At 38.6% G+C, this 16,558-nt stretch overlaps 1 protein-coding gene across 4 annotated transcripts in view; it reads left to right on the top strand.

Annotated features, from left to right (window-relative positions):
* The window catches only part of TBC1D5 (TBC1 domain family member 5), a 518,872-nt gene that overhangs the window by 302,918 nt on the left and 199,396 nt on the right, over nucleotides 1-16,558 (top strand). For all 4 annotated transcript variants that reach the window (XM_030550915.1, XM_030550913.1, XM_030550914.1 and 1 more), the window contains one exon: nucleotides 6,951-7,123. In XM_030550915.1, coding sequence (XP_030406775.1) covers nucleotides 6,951-7,123 — 173 coding nt within the window. The remainder of the gene's footprint in view (nucleotides 1-6,950; nucleotides 7,124-16,558) is intronic.

The raw sequence follows: 16,558 nt of genomic DNA, 5'->3' as shown, positions 1-16,558 counted from the left end.
GGTAGAAGAAGCATGTGCTATGTGATATGTGTTAAATTTTATAGCCTCTAACAGTTGGTTCCATTACTCCCAATTGCCATTAGAGGAGCTTCTTCAGCTACTGCATTCCCTAGTGGTTAATGAGAGAAATCTGTCTGTGTTTTGTATGTGTATGTTGTCCTAGCCTTTCTACTGCTATATTGCTTTTCTCCTAACACACATATGCATTAATTACACTGATGTGTAATTATACATTTATATCAACCATCTGAGTTCGTTCACTTTAGGGCATATTTGTTTATGTGGCAAGGTTTTGGAGATGTTCTTCCTCATGCTTGATCTAAAATGTTGTCATTGTATTTGGCTCCTATAGATATTCATATTTGTTCTTATATCTTCTGCATGGCATATAGCACATTTCTGGACTCCCTGTACTATCTGCCTATTTGTCTTTTATGGTGCAACTACTCTCTATTTGGGAATTAGTGTTTGTGATTCAGGTTAACAAAAGATAGTTGAATCCTGGCTTGCATTAAATGTTTTCTGAAAAATGTTCATTACATCAGTTTTCATTTCATGGAGCTTATTTGTTGGGGTTGGCAAGCTAACATAAAAATAGAGTATGGAGTTCAACACAACAGTATACTGTCAACCTGTCTTTTCTACTTCTGGAGACAGATATGATATTTTCCATTGCCAGTGACCGTTTTGGCTGGTGATGGTGCTTTAAATTTCAGTGTCTTTTTGTTGGAATCAGTTCTTCCCCATCAGTTTGATATGATTTACACATTGTCATAAATATGTTGGAACAATTTGATTTGACTACATGTATAGTCATTTTCTTAGCTGGATTAGAGGAAGGAGTACACCAAATATATTGTAAACATTTTTCTCATTCAGCCTGGAACACATCAAATCTGGATGTCTGCATCGTCACTGTATTGCTACATGGTCAAATGCATGTTCCATCATACCACATACTCTTCATGGCTCTTCAGAGTAAGACATGCTGCATTGCTATTAGTGTGATTAATGTCTTTGATATTAGAAATTAACCATTAGCCAACATTGTGGTTAATTGCTGGGATACTGATGTGCTGCAGTTAGATGCATACTCTCTACTTATATCTCTTAAAAACATATGCCATTTGATGCACTTAGCCTCAGTGATGAAATATTCAGTCAGCAATATGTCACTGTTACATTATGTCGAGGTCCACAGAAAGTGCATGTGAAGAATGACTCTCAGTTTTGGCATACTTCCTTAATATTCTTGATTATTTGAAATAGACTTTTGATACTCAGAACCTTGTTATAGCTTGATTTTGATATACTGATAGCCAAACTTGTATGGGTGCTTTAGCCTAGTTTCTGACTTCACAGGCGCAGTTTTGTGCCTACAGTCAATTGTGAGCACAAATGGTAGCATTTTGTTAACCAACTGTTGTATCGGTTTTGAGGTGCAATCAAGTAGTTAGATATCTAAATATAATAATTTATGCCTGTAATTAAAGGAAGTTTTAAAAATCAAGGTCTTAATGTCTCCAATAGTATGAGAGCATGCAGTGACTAGACTGAAAAGGCCAGATCCTCAGCTATTGTAAACCGGCATCTATCAATTGATTTTAATGGGTTATACTGATGTTACACCAGCTGCAGATATAGCCTATGTGTTTAGTGCATATTATAGATGTGTTCTGTCCATAGCCTACCTATTTTAGTATGCCTTACACAAAGACAGGAGGTAAACAAATGGTTTCAAAGGTAAATGGAGATGTTTGTGCAGGAAGTCAGTAAGACAGACATGAATTCTTACTGTATTGTACCAAATGAAAGTGAATGTTTTTCTTGTATTCCTGCATTTCTCATATTGTTTTTCTTGTATTTCATACATAGAGAATAAACACTCCTTTTCCATTTTTTTGGCATTTTAATTTTAATATATAACTAATGAAATAGTAGAAAGGGTCACAAACAGGAGGAGGAAACGAGCAGTGGAGAAACAAAAAGCCAGGCAATACTCCTGGGGAAATTCTGCACCACTGCGCAATGCAGAATTTTGCAGAAATTAATGTGTGCGCAGAATTTCCTTTCCCCCACAAAAATGGGTTGCAGTGCTGCTATCCGCCACTAGGGGTCACTGGACTCAGCAGAGCCCAGCTTGCACAATGAAGACACTTCTGGGAGATAGGGAGCTCGAGGGTTCCTGGCAGTTGCAGTTCCCAGCATGCCTTGAGGGAAGGAGAGGGTGGTGCACAGGAAATTCTGTGCAATCCTGGACCCAAGCATCAGTCTGTTTATCCCTCTGGATCCGTGGGTTCTGGGGCGGTTGGGGGGTGGGGGGAGATACTGGTGTCTGGGCAAGGGGGCACTGCAGGTAGGCTCGGGAGGGGCAGGGATCTGGTCTCAGGAGGGAGGTATGGTTGAGCTCTGGGGAGGAGAGCTTTTGGGTGTCTGGCCCCCCGGCTGGGCTCTGTGGGGAAAGGGGGCAGAGAAACAGGAACTGGGTTGTTATCGGGGTTTCTTTAACTCTCTACTCCCGGGGGAAATTTTGCGTGTCTGTATTGTTACAGACATACTTGCTGACAGGTAGTTTGAAATAAATTACCAAAATAATTGAAACTGGCAAGATTATATAGCATTATTTTGACACATAACATTTTCAGAATTATAAAATATTGTATGCAGAATTTCTAATTTTTTGGCACAGATTTTTTTGGTGCAGAATGCCCCGGGGAGTAAGGCAAGCTAGGCAGAAAGAAAGCTGGCCAATCTGGTGACCTGTTTCTGAAAGACTAGTGAGAATGGCGAGCAAGGGAGGAGTCTTCCTATGGCCACGTCCAGACTAGGTATTAAAATCGATTTTAGATACGCAACTTCAGCTATGAGAATAACGTAGCTGAAGTCGAATTTCTAAAATCGAGGTACTCACCAGTCTGGACGGCGCTGCATCGATGTCCGCGGCTCTCCGTGTCGATTCCGGAACTCCGTTCGGATTGATGGAGTTCCGGAATCGATGTAAGCGCGCTCGGGGATCGATACATCGCGTCCAGACTAGACGCGATATATCGATCCCCGAGCTATCGATTTTAACCCGCCGATGCCGCGGGTTAGTCTGGACGAGGGCTATGATTAGCTGTGGGTGACGACATGTATCCCACTCTTCCTTTCTCACTTCAAAGCATATACTTATTGTGGCTTTTCAGGCGTGGCCAGTTATGCTTACTGAACTCTCTCCTTGTCTCACTTCCTCTCTGTGCTGCTATGGCTCAGTCATTCTTGTTCTCCATCAGCCCAAGAGAGTGTTCAGCCCATCCTACCCCCAAACAGCAGTAGGTTATGATCACCTTTGTCTTTATGCAGGGGAGGAATCCTCCTTTCCGCACATGGATGAGGCAGTATCGGGTTTACGGTGGCCCCATAGTACCAGCCCACATGCAGAAGGGGCCCCCAAGCCTGGACCATGGCCTCGCCCCTACTCTATCCATGCTGTGCTCCAAGGCCCTGCCCTCACTCAATCTCTTTCCTCCAAGACCCGACCCACTGATCGCTCTTCACTGCCCCTTCCCATTCTGCTTGCTCCTGTCTGATTTGACCTCTGCACATCTACCAGTGTGATATATGCCATCATGTGCCAGCAATGCCCCTCTACTGTGTACATTAGCCAAACCAGACAGTCTCTATGCAAAAGAATAAATAGACACAAATCAGACATCAAGAATTATAACATTCAAAAACCAGTCGGAAAACACTTCAGCCTCCCTGGTCACTCAATTACAGACCTAAAATTCACAGTTCTCCAACAAAAAAAACTTCAAAAACAGTCTCCAGTGAGAAACTGCAGAATTGGAATTAATTTGCAAACTGGACACCACTAAATTAGGCTTGAATAAAGACTGGGAGTGGATGGGTCATTACACAAAGTAAAAATTATTTCCCCCTGCTAATTTTCCCCCTAATGTTACTCACACTTTCTTGTCAACTGTTTTGTAGTGATAATCAGAATGGCCTATTTCAAAGTATTTTTTCTCCTGCTGATAATAGCTCACCTTAATTGATTAGTCTCGTTAGAGTTGGTATGGCAACACCCATTTTTCATGTTCTCTGTGTATATATATCTTCCTTCTGTATTTTCCACTGCATGCATCCGATGAAATGGGGTTTAGCCCATGAAAGCTTATGCCCAAATAAATTTGTTAGTCTCTAAGGTGCCACAAGTACTCCTGTTCTTTTTGCTGATGCAGACTAAGGGTACGTCTTCACTACCGGCCGTATTGGCGGGTAGAAATCGATTTCTCGGGAATTGATGTATCGCGTCTCATCTAGACGCGATATATCGATCCCCGAATGCGCTCCTGTCGACTCCGTAACGCCTCCAACACGAACGGTGGTAGCAGAGTCGACAGGGGGAGCCGCGGACGTCGATCCCGCGCCATGAAGACGGTAGGTAACTCGATCTAAGATACTTTGACTTCAGCTACGTTATTCACATCGCTGAAGTTGCGTTTCTTAGATCGATCCCCTCCCCTAGTGTAGACCAGCCCTAACACGGCTACCACTCTGAAACTTGATTCCATTGGTGTTTCAAGATGCCAGCCTAGTGATACTGAACACTGGCAGCTCAAGCCATGTATTGCCTCCACTGAAGCCCCAAGCTTCACCTGTAGTGAGAATATACTACTCTATCTCTGATCTGCAACAGTTTGTGTTTCTATTTAGGCACAAAAGAGACAGAAAACTCTCCTGAGGCTACGTATCTCTCCACTGGGGATGAAGAGAAGGGCAATGAATGTTACAGAGATCTGGCATTCCCATTACTTAGAGATAATGTGACTAAAATAATCAATCTCTTATATACAGAAGACCATCCATGATAGGCAGTCCAAGGTGGTGGTGGCTCCCTCTGTAGGTAGTTTGGCATTGTCACCCACCATTTCCTGTACAGGTTGGTAGATGGGCAGCCAGCTGGGAACTCCAGCTAGTAAGACCAGAAAGAGCCAATGTGGAAGTCAAAACTGTAGAGTGTTCTCACTTTTTCTGCCCTGTGCTGATTGGTCATTTCCTCCAGATCTCCCCTTCTTGTCTCTCAGACTCTTCTCCTAAGATTCACACCACACCTGCCTCTCCTCCCTTGCCCCTTCTTCCTCCTAACTAAAGCCACACACACATCTTCAAAAAAATCAGTGAACTGACATGCTGTTCGCTGCCATCACCTAGTTCACTCTGCTTGAGTGTAATGCCCCTTTCCCCACCCTGTCTGTGTCTTGTCCATTTGGATGATATTATCTCTTGGTTTCCTTGTATTCCTCCAGCTATCTGTATCCATCCATCGCCTCTTGCCTTATATAGGGGCTGTAAGTGCTTGGAGTCTGGGACTGGTGTTTTGTTCTGTGTCTGTACATCACCTAGTGCATTGAAAACCTGGTTTATGACTGGAGCTCCTGGATGCTGTGATGATAAGAATAAATATTAATAAAGGGAGTGTCTGTTTAAAAAAAAAATTGTACCATATAAAAGATTCTACCATTTCTTGTAGCTTTCCTTTAGAAATGAGTAGAACCATTCAAACCAGCTGTAATGAAGAGCATACTCTGTAGCTAGTCCGTGGCTATGAGGTTAATAAGGGACTGCTACATTGTTATGGGGTAATACAATGCTCCTAATCTGATGAATGGTTCCCTTTTAGTAACTCAATTCCTGGGAGTTCATATTTCATACAGGGAAAGCCATTTGCCTCACTTTGCAGAGTGACTGAGCTGCAAGCCTCTGTGACACACACCTTACTTTTCTCAGGAATAAGCTGGTGGTGTCAGTTACAGTTTAATCATCCTGCTGTGGAAATCCCTTTGTAGGCTTGATGTCAAAAAGGTTCCTATGCTTTTATCTGGGTCAGACTAAAGCTTTTACAATGTCTACCCAGGTTTTTGTTTCATTTTACGTTAACTTAATAGATTCCACTGTCTCCAAGAGCATTGTGTCTTAAATAGCTGCCTTACTGCTCTCATTATAACAGTCTTGTGGGCCAGCAATTCAAAGACCATGTCAAAGCCCATTCTGGGCAGAACAAAGCCTGGATCCTACAAATACTTAAGGATATAAAAGACTTTTATTTGTGAGACTACTCACAGTACTTAAAGTTCAGCATGTGCATGAGTGTGTACAGGACTGGGGTCTCAGTTTTCTGTGGCAGTGAGCTTTGGATTTATTCCATGAAAGATTTTGAAAGTCAATTAGATGTTTTTTTTTCTGCAAATTTTCATTAAAATCTAGGGACTTTGATTTGTCCTATGCTTTCCAGAATCAGATTTGTATTAAGCTGTAAACCTTTCTGGAGTCTTGTGATCACTTTCCCCAACCCTGATATTGTTTCACAATTTCTCTATTTTGTGGTTTCCCACTTATTTTTTTTTCAGTGTGGTATCTTATTCACCATATCTGTTAATTTTAAAAGTTTAACAGTTTAGGTTGGCATGTTACTTCACCTGAGTTTTCTCTTTTTTTAAAAAAACATACCTTTATAAGAAGACTGGTCCAAGCACATTCACTTTGTTTCTTTTTAAAAAAAAAAGTTTGCTTTATTAAATTTTTTCCATTTATTTGTTACTGGATTTTTTAGTGCCTGAGAGTAGGAAATCTGCACAGACTTGTGATTCTGTCATTATGATGACATTTTTACGCTTTACCAACAAGGGAGCATATTGACCAATAGAACGAAGTTAACTTGAAGTGAGGGGCAGGTGCCTACAACAGGTTGTCCTGAGGCACTCCTACTACCACAGAACTCTGAGCGTGAGTAAGGTGATTTCTTGAGATGTTTACTTCAGAAGTCAGTGATTACGGGAACGTAATTATTTCTCATGTACATCTATACTGACGTTTCATGCAAAGTGTTTTAATTTTTTTAAATAATAATAATTCATTCAATAATTAAAAAATAATAATTCATTTCCTGATTGTTTTTCTGTCTTTAGGAGAAAGATGCAATGATGACGCCTATACCATTTGCGAGGCCACAGGATTTAGGTCCATCTATTGCTATTGTAACTAAAGTAAACCAGATACAGGATCACCTGCTGAAGAAACATGATATTGAGCTGTACATGCATCTGAACAGGCTAGAAATTGCTCCACAGATTTATGGACTGTAAGTGTTTATAATGCCTTCTTTACTTTAATTGCTTGCAATTTGTTTTTCTTAAAATAGGGAATATTTGCCCCACTTGTTTTAAAACATTGTCTTCTGGAATAAAGGGAAATGTAATTAAGAAAAAGCACTACTTAGTTTTGCGTGCATGTGCTTATTCTGTTAACCACACTTCATAAATGGAAAATGCTTTATTATATGCCTGGAAGTATTCTGAAGTATTTTTGTACAACAGTTTTCTGAAGTATTTCTTTGAAATATTTTTGAGTTGGAATTTCTAGAAAAAGACTTTTCTAATGTCACCCATCTTCAGTTTTCTAAAATGCAGAAGTTCAGTTCAGTATACATGGGACAGTTGGGAACCTATGTATACAGTTGCCATAAGAGAATATGTTGTAAGTAATGCTGACTAACAATTTTACCTTAAGTTGGGCTTTGTTGTGTTGTTTCCTTGGATCTGAATATTGCAGATTTATCAAGGTTGGTAGACTATCTGTGTTTTTTACAAATGTTAAGGTTTTATTGTGATCTTTAAAGATGAAGTCTATCTTGAATCTATAGTAAAATGGAAGGCATATTAAGAGATGTACTCATTTAAGATCTAGAGGATAATGGAACTGAGAACAATAAATAGCTTAGGTTTATAAAGAACACATTTTATCACACCTGGTTGTTTTTTATAAAATTACCTTCATCTACTAATTTTGTAACATGGTATGAATATATTTAGACTTTAGTAAAGTCTTTGATACAATCTCCTGCATAATCTTGCAAAGTTAAGCTAAGTGGGCTGTGATGTGAACCCTATCGCATAAATTAAAAATTGTGTGAAGGGGCTGCAAACAAGGAAAGATAAATGACAAGGTGTTAAAATTGGGGACAGGGCAGATTATCTAGTTGGGATACCGTATGGGTCTCATTTTATTTAATAATTTCACTAATGATCTGGAAGAAGAGGCAGACAGTTCTTTACTGAACTTCACAAATCATATTAAATTGAAAAGTGGTATAAGCATCAATGAGGACAGAAAAATAATGCTCACATACCTTGAGAGTTTAGAAATATGGATAAAAAGAAAAATAAGAAACAACTTGGAAGAATACAAACTGATATGCTGGGACAAAACTAATCCATAACACAAATATACACTGGGAAGGCAAAACCTGAAACTCAGTATTGGTGAGGAGTAAACATGGAAGGCAAAGTAGATGTGATTTTGTGGTACGATATGGCAACAATAATAGAACAATGTGTTCTCAGGTGACACACAGGTAGAAAGGGTGGAGACTTTATGCTTGTGGGATGAAACTTAAAACGAGGAAAGCTTCAGAGAGTATCAAGAAAACTTTCTTGACAGGGAGGTATTAAGCTGTAAAATTATCAATAGAAGCAGTGAAAGCCCATCAGTTAGGACACTTTTAACCTAGGCTGGGCAAAGCTCTAAAATATGTATCATAGAGAACAAACCAGCATTGGCAAGGTAGCGGAGTAGATTTTCTAGCAGGTCATTTCCATTACGAATTTCTAATTCAGTGTGAAGTACTTGGAAAAAGTGAGGAAAAATAATGTGAGCATATTGTAATTATTCTTGCCTCTAGTGCTGTCAGATAGGCATTTTTCTGAATAATGGTTTCCAGTTGTGCACAAGTTCACTGCTTCAGATGCCAAATTTTGTGTTACAGTTAATGGTTTTTGAACTAGAGGAGACATTTCTAGTCATTTTAACTATTAGTAATAGTTGCTTTACATTTCCAGCTTAAGTAAGGTAACTACATCAAGGGCTCATGAGAGCACTTTGATTAAATTAGTTGCAAAAAGTGTTTACTAACAAAGAAGATTTGGTTTGGTTTAGTATTTAACCGTAATTTAAACCTCACAATGCACAACCCTGGGAATATTCTACTAAAATGGTGCAGGAGCAAGAGGAAGGAGGTAAGATAAACAGCAGAGTGAAAGGTTTGTAATATGTAATGGATTTGGGATAGCCAGTTAGACTGAGTTTGGCAGGCTGTAGGTCTCTTTACAAATACAACGTCTTATAACTTTTCATACTTTCAATTGTAGGTGAAGTGGTAAATATTTGTTTATAATTTATATAACTTCATATATTTGCTTTTAACATTTTACATTTAGCAGCAGTCATTCTTCTATTTGTAATGACAGAGAAACTTGTTCTGATCAGGAGTCTAGTCACCGGGTCAGGATTTTGTGTATGCTTTTATACTAATTTTCAAAATTTTCTTGCTTATGTGGCTAATATTCAGAAATATGACTTGGTTACCTCCTTTAAAAAAAAACTGTATACTTGAGCACTAAATCAATACAATACTTGTGGTATGACTAATAATTTTGGTGGTTCAGATCAAGCATCTGAATGTTCTGCTTGATGATTTCTTTATTTAGTGCTAGTTTTATTTGAGACAGCAATCAACAATATCTATGTTTGTCCATACCATATGGCTTGCTGAATGAGGGACCAGAGATATCTGACCTTGCATTACAAGCTCTATGATAGGACGAATTACATCACAGTGATGAAAACAATTTATGGGAGGAAAGGTTCACTAGTGGGTTGTGTGTGCTTGTGGTCTCATTCAAATTGAAGGGGTAAAAGTAGGATGGAAACGTTCGTAATTCACTGTACAGTAACTCCTCACTTAAAGTCATCCCGGTTAACCTCGTTTCATTGTTATGTTGGTGATCAAACATGCTTGTTTAAGGTTGCACAATGCTCCCTTATAGCGTTGTTTGGCAGCCGCCTGCTTTGTCCACTGCTTGCAGGAAGAGCAGTCCATTGCAGCTAGCTGGTTGGGGCTTAGAACTAGGGTGGACTGGCAGCCCCCCTATCAGTTCCCCTAAGTTCCTTGTGCAGCAGCTGCCCAGCAGGCTACCAATTGCCAGCAGTTCAGCTGTCCCTCTCCCCACTGCCATGTGCTGCTCCTGTCTTCTGCCTTGGAGCTGCTCCCGGAAGCCTCCTGCTTGTTGTGCAAGGGAGGGGGAAAGTGAGGGGCTCATGTCAGGGTATCCCCCTCCCCCCTACTTCTGCCCCCCGCTTACCCCTTCTCCATATAGAGCAGGGTGGGGACAGGATAGGGCTCAGAACGGAGAGAACTTGTTGGCCGCAACTGCTGTCTCAACTTCCTGATTTTTTTTAAAGGCAAATACTTAGAGTTGTGTTAGCGTACTTAAAGGGGCAATGCGCATCTCTCTCTCCCCCCTCCCTCCACAAGATTTGTGTCTCAGTCTCTGTCTGCCATGCTGTCTCCCCTCCCCTCCATTCATGCTGCCTTGTAGAATGTGAGGCTACATTAACAACGTGTTAACCCTTGAGGGCTCAGTCCAGTGCTAGTTCATCATTTAGCAGTAAGGCATTCCTGGGAAGTATCCCACCCTCTTCCCACCTGTAACTTTACCACCTTAACCAAGCTTCACAATCATCATTTCTGTGTACAGTATTTAATTGTTTTTTTAAAAACTTACGCTGTGTGTGTGTGTATATATAGATAGATAAAAACATTTAGTTTTTTGTCTTGTGAAAAAAATTTCCCTGGAACCTAACCCCCCCATTTACATTAATTCTTATGGGGAAATGGATTTGCTTAATTTTATTTCACTTAAAGTCAAATTTTTCAGGAACATAACTACAACGTTAAGCGAGGAGTTACTGTATTCATCTTGTAGCCAGAATAGTGATATTTCTTTGGATTGTATTAAATATACAGAGAATTTGGCCATTAGAAAGAGGGGCCCAGGAGACTAATTTTTTTTTTTAAATCCACGACATTGGGACCTGTATTCCTGTACCCTGCCATTGAGAATCTATGCTGGCCAAAAAGAAAACCCCATTAGGCGTGATAAGCTAGTTTACTTTTCATATCCATTTAGTCTTTTATCTCTCGGATGCCGAAAATGGGTGCCAGATGTGGTCGTTTTAATATGGACACGTGTCTACTATGTGAAATTTGACCACCAATTCATTTAATATATAGTTGGCCGCTGTGCATCCTTCAGATAATTTTTCAGCGACTACCAACATGGGCTGGGTTTGAATGAGCAAAATAAAGTGAAAGGCTATTTAACTCTTTATTAACCTTATGAGTTATTTCCCGTGTTTCTGGGGTTTTTAACGCTTTAAATAGTATGTGTCTGGATAAGGTTTTTTAACGTTCATGTTGATTTTACACATTGAGTATGCAATGCAAAATAAATGAATCTGTCTGTTATGTCTCGTTTGACTATTTTTTAGTTGGAAAGTAAAATGTACAAAAATATATTTAAATAAAACTGTAAATTGATTACATTGGTAGTTCAATGACAGGCTTCCAGACAATAAACGTCCCATAAATTTTTTTTTTAAAGTTTAAATCTGAATAGAAGGATTAGATACTTAGAGAGGTTGACAGACTGAATATTCAGTTTAACTGTAGAATTAGATGGGTTAACGATGATTAATGTCCTAGATTAAATGGTATTTAAATGTTAATTTCTCTGACCCTTACATCTAATTCATGTTAAAGTGCAAAATAATTATTGCAAAACCATTTTGTTGCTTCTTATACAGGCAGTGTTTCCAGTGTCAGCTTTAAGCCAGGCTGTATTCTCAACTTGAGAAAGGAAATTTTTTAAAGACAAGGTTTTTAAGGCATTTTCTTCCATTTAAAGTAATTTGTACTGGAGGATTATTTTACATTTCATTTAAAATTTGATGAATAAATTAAAAAAGATATTACCACGTAATATTTTTACAACTAGTTGTTTTATGTAATAAGGGTTTCAGAATGAATTACATATATTAATATTGAACTGAATGAAATTCTCAAGAATCTGCATGCAATAACTGCCATCAGGTGATATTAATGTTTATCATATGGGTTCATAAAAAATAATACACACAAACACAGTGCCACATGTCCTGAGTGTAAAAGCTTTCTTTATGAGAAAATTGACACCATTGGCTTATACTTGGAAACTGCTTCATCATAACACTGAAGGCAGATTATATACCAATATCATATTGGTTAAACAAATTCTGTATAAGCACATCCGTACGAATATAAAGCTTTTGTAGAGTTTTTTATAAATATTTCATGACAGTTTTGTCTGAGCACAGAAAAAGCTCTCCTTTGAACAGTATGTGTCAATGTCTTTGCTCCCCCCATGGTTCCACTTTATGAAGATGAGTCAGATAGCTAGGATAGCTTGTTGTTGGCACTGCAGTGTGAGGTTCAGATTCAGGCACTGTAGGTTGATATTAGAATTATATTCCAGTATAGCCATGTGGTAGCAAAAAATATTTTTGTTCGAGCGTAGTAGTAGCAAGTTTATAGGGTAACTTTTGACACCAGTCATTAGCATAGATCAGTAGGTAGCATTAGAAAGGTTGTGTTACAGAAAAGACAACAGCAGCTGTGCAGCTCCACTACTATTTTTGTTAGCTGCTTTGCTTATGAGCTCTGCTGTAGGGCTTCCACCTGTTTCTCTTTCTCTCTCATGCCACCTCAGTACAAGCCAGAATTCTTTCCCCTAACTGTATCACTCTTGGGAGGGAGAAATGAAATGAAAGAATTTCATTAATACAGTAAAGGAATATATGTATTACTTCATCTAGGAAAAAAAATTAGCAGTGTGCAACACTGGAGGGGCTAGTCATCACATTAGGAGATAACTTTGATGGTGTCCTGAAAATGTAACCACAGGCATCACTCCTCTTCAAGGAAAAGCCAGAACACCTCGATTTTTACCTATGCCCTTCATACTTCCCCTCCAAAAAGGAGAGAAATAGTCTATGGCATAGTGCAAACCAATTATGTTAACTCTATAGTTTTAATCCACAATGATCAATTAGCTGGACAGCAGTTACAGTAAAAACAAATTTGATTGACTCTTCAGTTAATAGAGAAACCATCTAATCTGCCTGTTGATACTGAAACAAATTAACATATAAAAATCAAATAATGGTATAGTAAAAACTAAGCAAATGCAAACTTTTGTCCAGCAAAGGAAAAATTAAACTTCTAAGTATTTGGGACTAAATTCTGGCCTACGTTAAGTAAATACAACTTTCATGGACTTCTTGGGTTGAATTTGTCCTGTAATGTTTTATTATTTGAATTAGGCAGAGCATTGCATGTAAAAGGGAAGCTTTTGGAAAGCATATTCAGTACTTTATAATCACTAGTCTGACCTACCTGTAGAATGAGTTTATGCTAATTATGCCCACATGTCTTTCTAGGAAAATTCATAATCCTCTGCCAATCCCACAGATTAAACCATGTGTAAGTGTAGTTCACAGGGATCTAAGATGGGTTTTGTTTTTGTTTTTGGTTTTGGTTTTTTTGGGCTGGGGTTGGATCAGATATTAGCTTTAATACCTAAGAGTTTATGGATTTGTTCTGTCAATCATCTTTTGAATAGCAAAACAGTAGTAGTAAGGAAGTTACAAATGCAGAAGTAAATGTTAAGGTGAGAAGTCGTCTGAAGGTCATTTGGAAAGCTGTGTTTTATTTTGATGTGGGAGGGACTGTCTGAGTAGCTTTTCACTATTTGAAATAGAGGTTGTTTATCTGTTCTTGTCATATGGTTCCTCATGATCAGTAGATGTAACTAATTTTTGTTTTATGCAAATAAATGTGAGTAATTCCTGAAGCATCACAGTTAAATACCTTATTGGGGCAACAAATAAATGCCAGTTAGTTCTGTAAGATTCATTTCTTTGTTTTTAAACCCATACTACCTGCTTTTAGTTTTCTTAAATGATTGATATCCTCACTGCTTCTTGGGCTTCTCCAAAAGTTTGCAATTCTTTTGATTGAAACAGTGCCTTCTGTTCTTTTACATTTTCTTGTGCTGTTGTGTATTAGACTGGAAATGATAGTCTGATACATTTGAGCTTATATCCTCTTTCCCTCACCTTCACAAACTGTATACATTTAGACTTAAGATTTCCTACTGTAGCGTCTGCAATGTTAGAAGCCTACATTATAAAGAGAATGAAAGATTGGGTGAGGAGTGGAAAGTGTTCATCTGTCTTTTATTCTCTTGCTACATAATTATGTGCTGAGATGATAATGAGTAGTACTGGGTGGCTGTGAGGATGGAATGCAGATTTGTCATTATATTGTTCCTTGATGCAGGTGGTGTGCTTCCCGTTTGAAGTACAGGGAAAAGTCTGTTATTTGAGAAAGAAGCATAGCAAGAAAGCTTCCATTTTGGCTTTTGTCATAATGTTTTTTAAAACAAACTTGGCACTATGAAGCATATCTAAGCATTATAATCCAGTAGATTTATGGGGAATGAATAGCTTCTGATGCATGGGCTTGTAGGATGAATTTAATATTCCGAGAGATATGGAAGGCTGCCATAGGTTCAATTTACTGTAATATGAAGATTTAAGCTAACTAACAGTTATAAAGATGGAACAGTAAAGGGAGAGAATCGTTACAGTGAATTCATGAAGCGTTGTTTACATGAATCAAATATACACTTGTCCTTTGTTAACCTTACTGTATATTTGTGCATTTCAACTGCTTAGATCAATCATTGCTGCTTGCTCTGACTCCTGTTATTTTCTTTCTTTCAAGAGAGGGAATTATAGTCTAGAAAACTTAGGATAAAAATGAGTAGTAAAAAAGCCAGTAGAGCTTGAATGACTGTTGGGAAAATAATTCTCCGTGTGTATAGGGCTCCAAGTTCGTGTCAGCACCGTGTATACCACACAGGAATGGACAATCACTTTTGTATCCTGCTATCAATCCTTAGATAAAGACCAATACTTTTGAAGACTAAAATGTGTCTCTGATATCCTTTATTCTTTCTAATAAAACATGGGTTTACATGAAAATCGTGCTGGTGGATTTAGGGCTAGAACTGCACAAAGGAGAAATAGTATGGCAATATCTGCCAACACAATTTAGAGATTGAAGAATTTAAAATTATGTATTCTCATCATACAACTCTGCACCCATGGAGCATGGACAAACAGCTTGGCTCAGATAAGGTTGATTTTATCTACAAGTTCCTTAGAAAAGTATGTGAAATACATAAATCTGTAACATAGTGAAGACATCCAGTTAACCAGGTTATTCACCACACTGAACAGCTCCAATGACCAGGACTTTATGGATGTTATGATGAAAGCAAAGAAAACGTTTTTCACTTCGTGCATTTCCACAAGACATCCTAGCGTTTAATGTTACGATAGGTATTATTCAATTGAGACATCTGCCACTGGCATGGTAAATTTTTCTTCGCAATTCACTTGTCCAAAGCTATCTATAAAGCTTGGAACTTATAGAATCATCTGGAAACAGAATTTGACTGCCCATTTGTTATGCAGTACTTCTTGCAGGAAGCATATTACTCCGTTGCCCTGAGGCAAAGGGCCTTAAGAAGCAATTGTATTGATGATCAAGGACAGCAAACCATTGTATCTTTCAAAGACTATTGACAGAATGATCTGTTAAAACAGTACTCATCTTCAGAGCCATTTAAAATCAAACTGTTATCAAGATGGTGGGCCAATGAAATTACTAACTTTTGTCCCAAATGGCATTGGTGCTTCTGACTTCATTATATTCATGATGAGGTTCTCAAAACCATACTCAGAAATACAGATCCAGAAGATAGCCTGCTGTGTGCAAAGCCAGAAGTTCCCGTATGTGTCCTGGTGGCCAAGTAATTAGAAAGTAGCCCAGAAGTGTTGTTTGCGTGGGAATTTAGGTCACCCAGAACAATCGGTCTTAGTCATTGCTGTGGAAACAAGTATCAAATAGGAAAGGAGCAAGGTTAACTCAGATTGAGAGGCATCATGAAGACCTATCCACCAAAATCATCCCCATCTTAATTCTTTCCTGGGAATCTCACACAAAGTGAGGCTCAAAGGAATCATTTTCTACATCTGATACCTCCTTTAACTCCTGGGAATGATCATATATCTCCATCAGTTATTAAGAATGATAATATCATGTATGGAAGTCCTCTAGTTGGACCTGACCAGGGGAACAAGAAATAGTCTTTCTATCCCCATTGATCCTTTGCTGTCTGGAATAATGGAGTTCAGAAAGACCCATAATGCAGTGAATCCCACTAACATACCATCTAGAGAAATTATAATAGACAAGTGTCTGGCACTAAGATGAGGGCACACTCAGCTCAAAGAATGTGGTCCAAACAGATATCAAAACATTGTGCAACACCTGGACTAACTTTCATATGATATTATCCAGTGGCGATGTTAATGTTGTTTAGGTTAGATACTGAAAACACTGTTATTATGGTGGCTTTGAGAAAGCAATCAGAAATGGTATAGCCTTCTTGATTTCAGGTACATGTCCATCATTTATTATCACAGTGTGAAGGTCTGCTTAGATACTCAACTGTTTTCAAATTATCAAATAACAGGTCTCATAGTCTCTGATTTTCCATTTGAGTCAGTC

This window comes from Gopherus evgoodei, chromosome 2, assembly GCF_007399415.2.
Source record: "Gopherus evgoodei ecotype Sinaloan lineage chromosome 2, rGopEvg1_v1.p, whole genome shotgun sequence".
NCBI lineage: Eukaryota > Metazoa > Chordata > Testudines > Testudinidae > Gopherus > Gopherus evgoodei.
The sequence above is the reverse complement of the archived record's forward strand: the minus strand, read 5'-3'. Positions and strand labels throughout refer to the sequence as shown.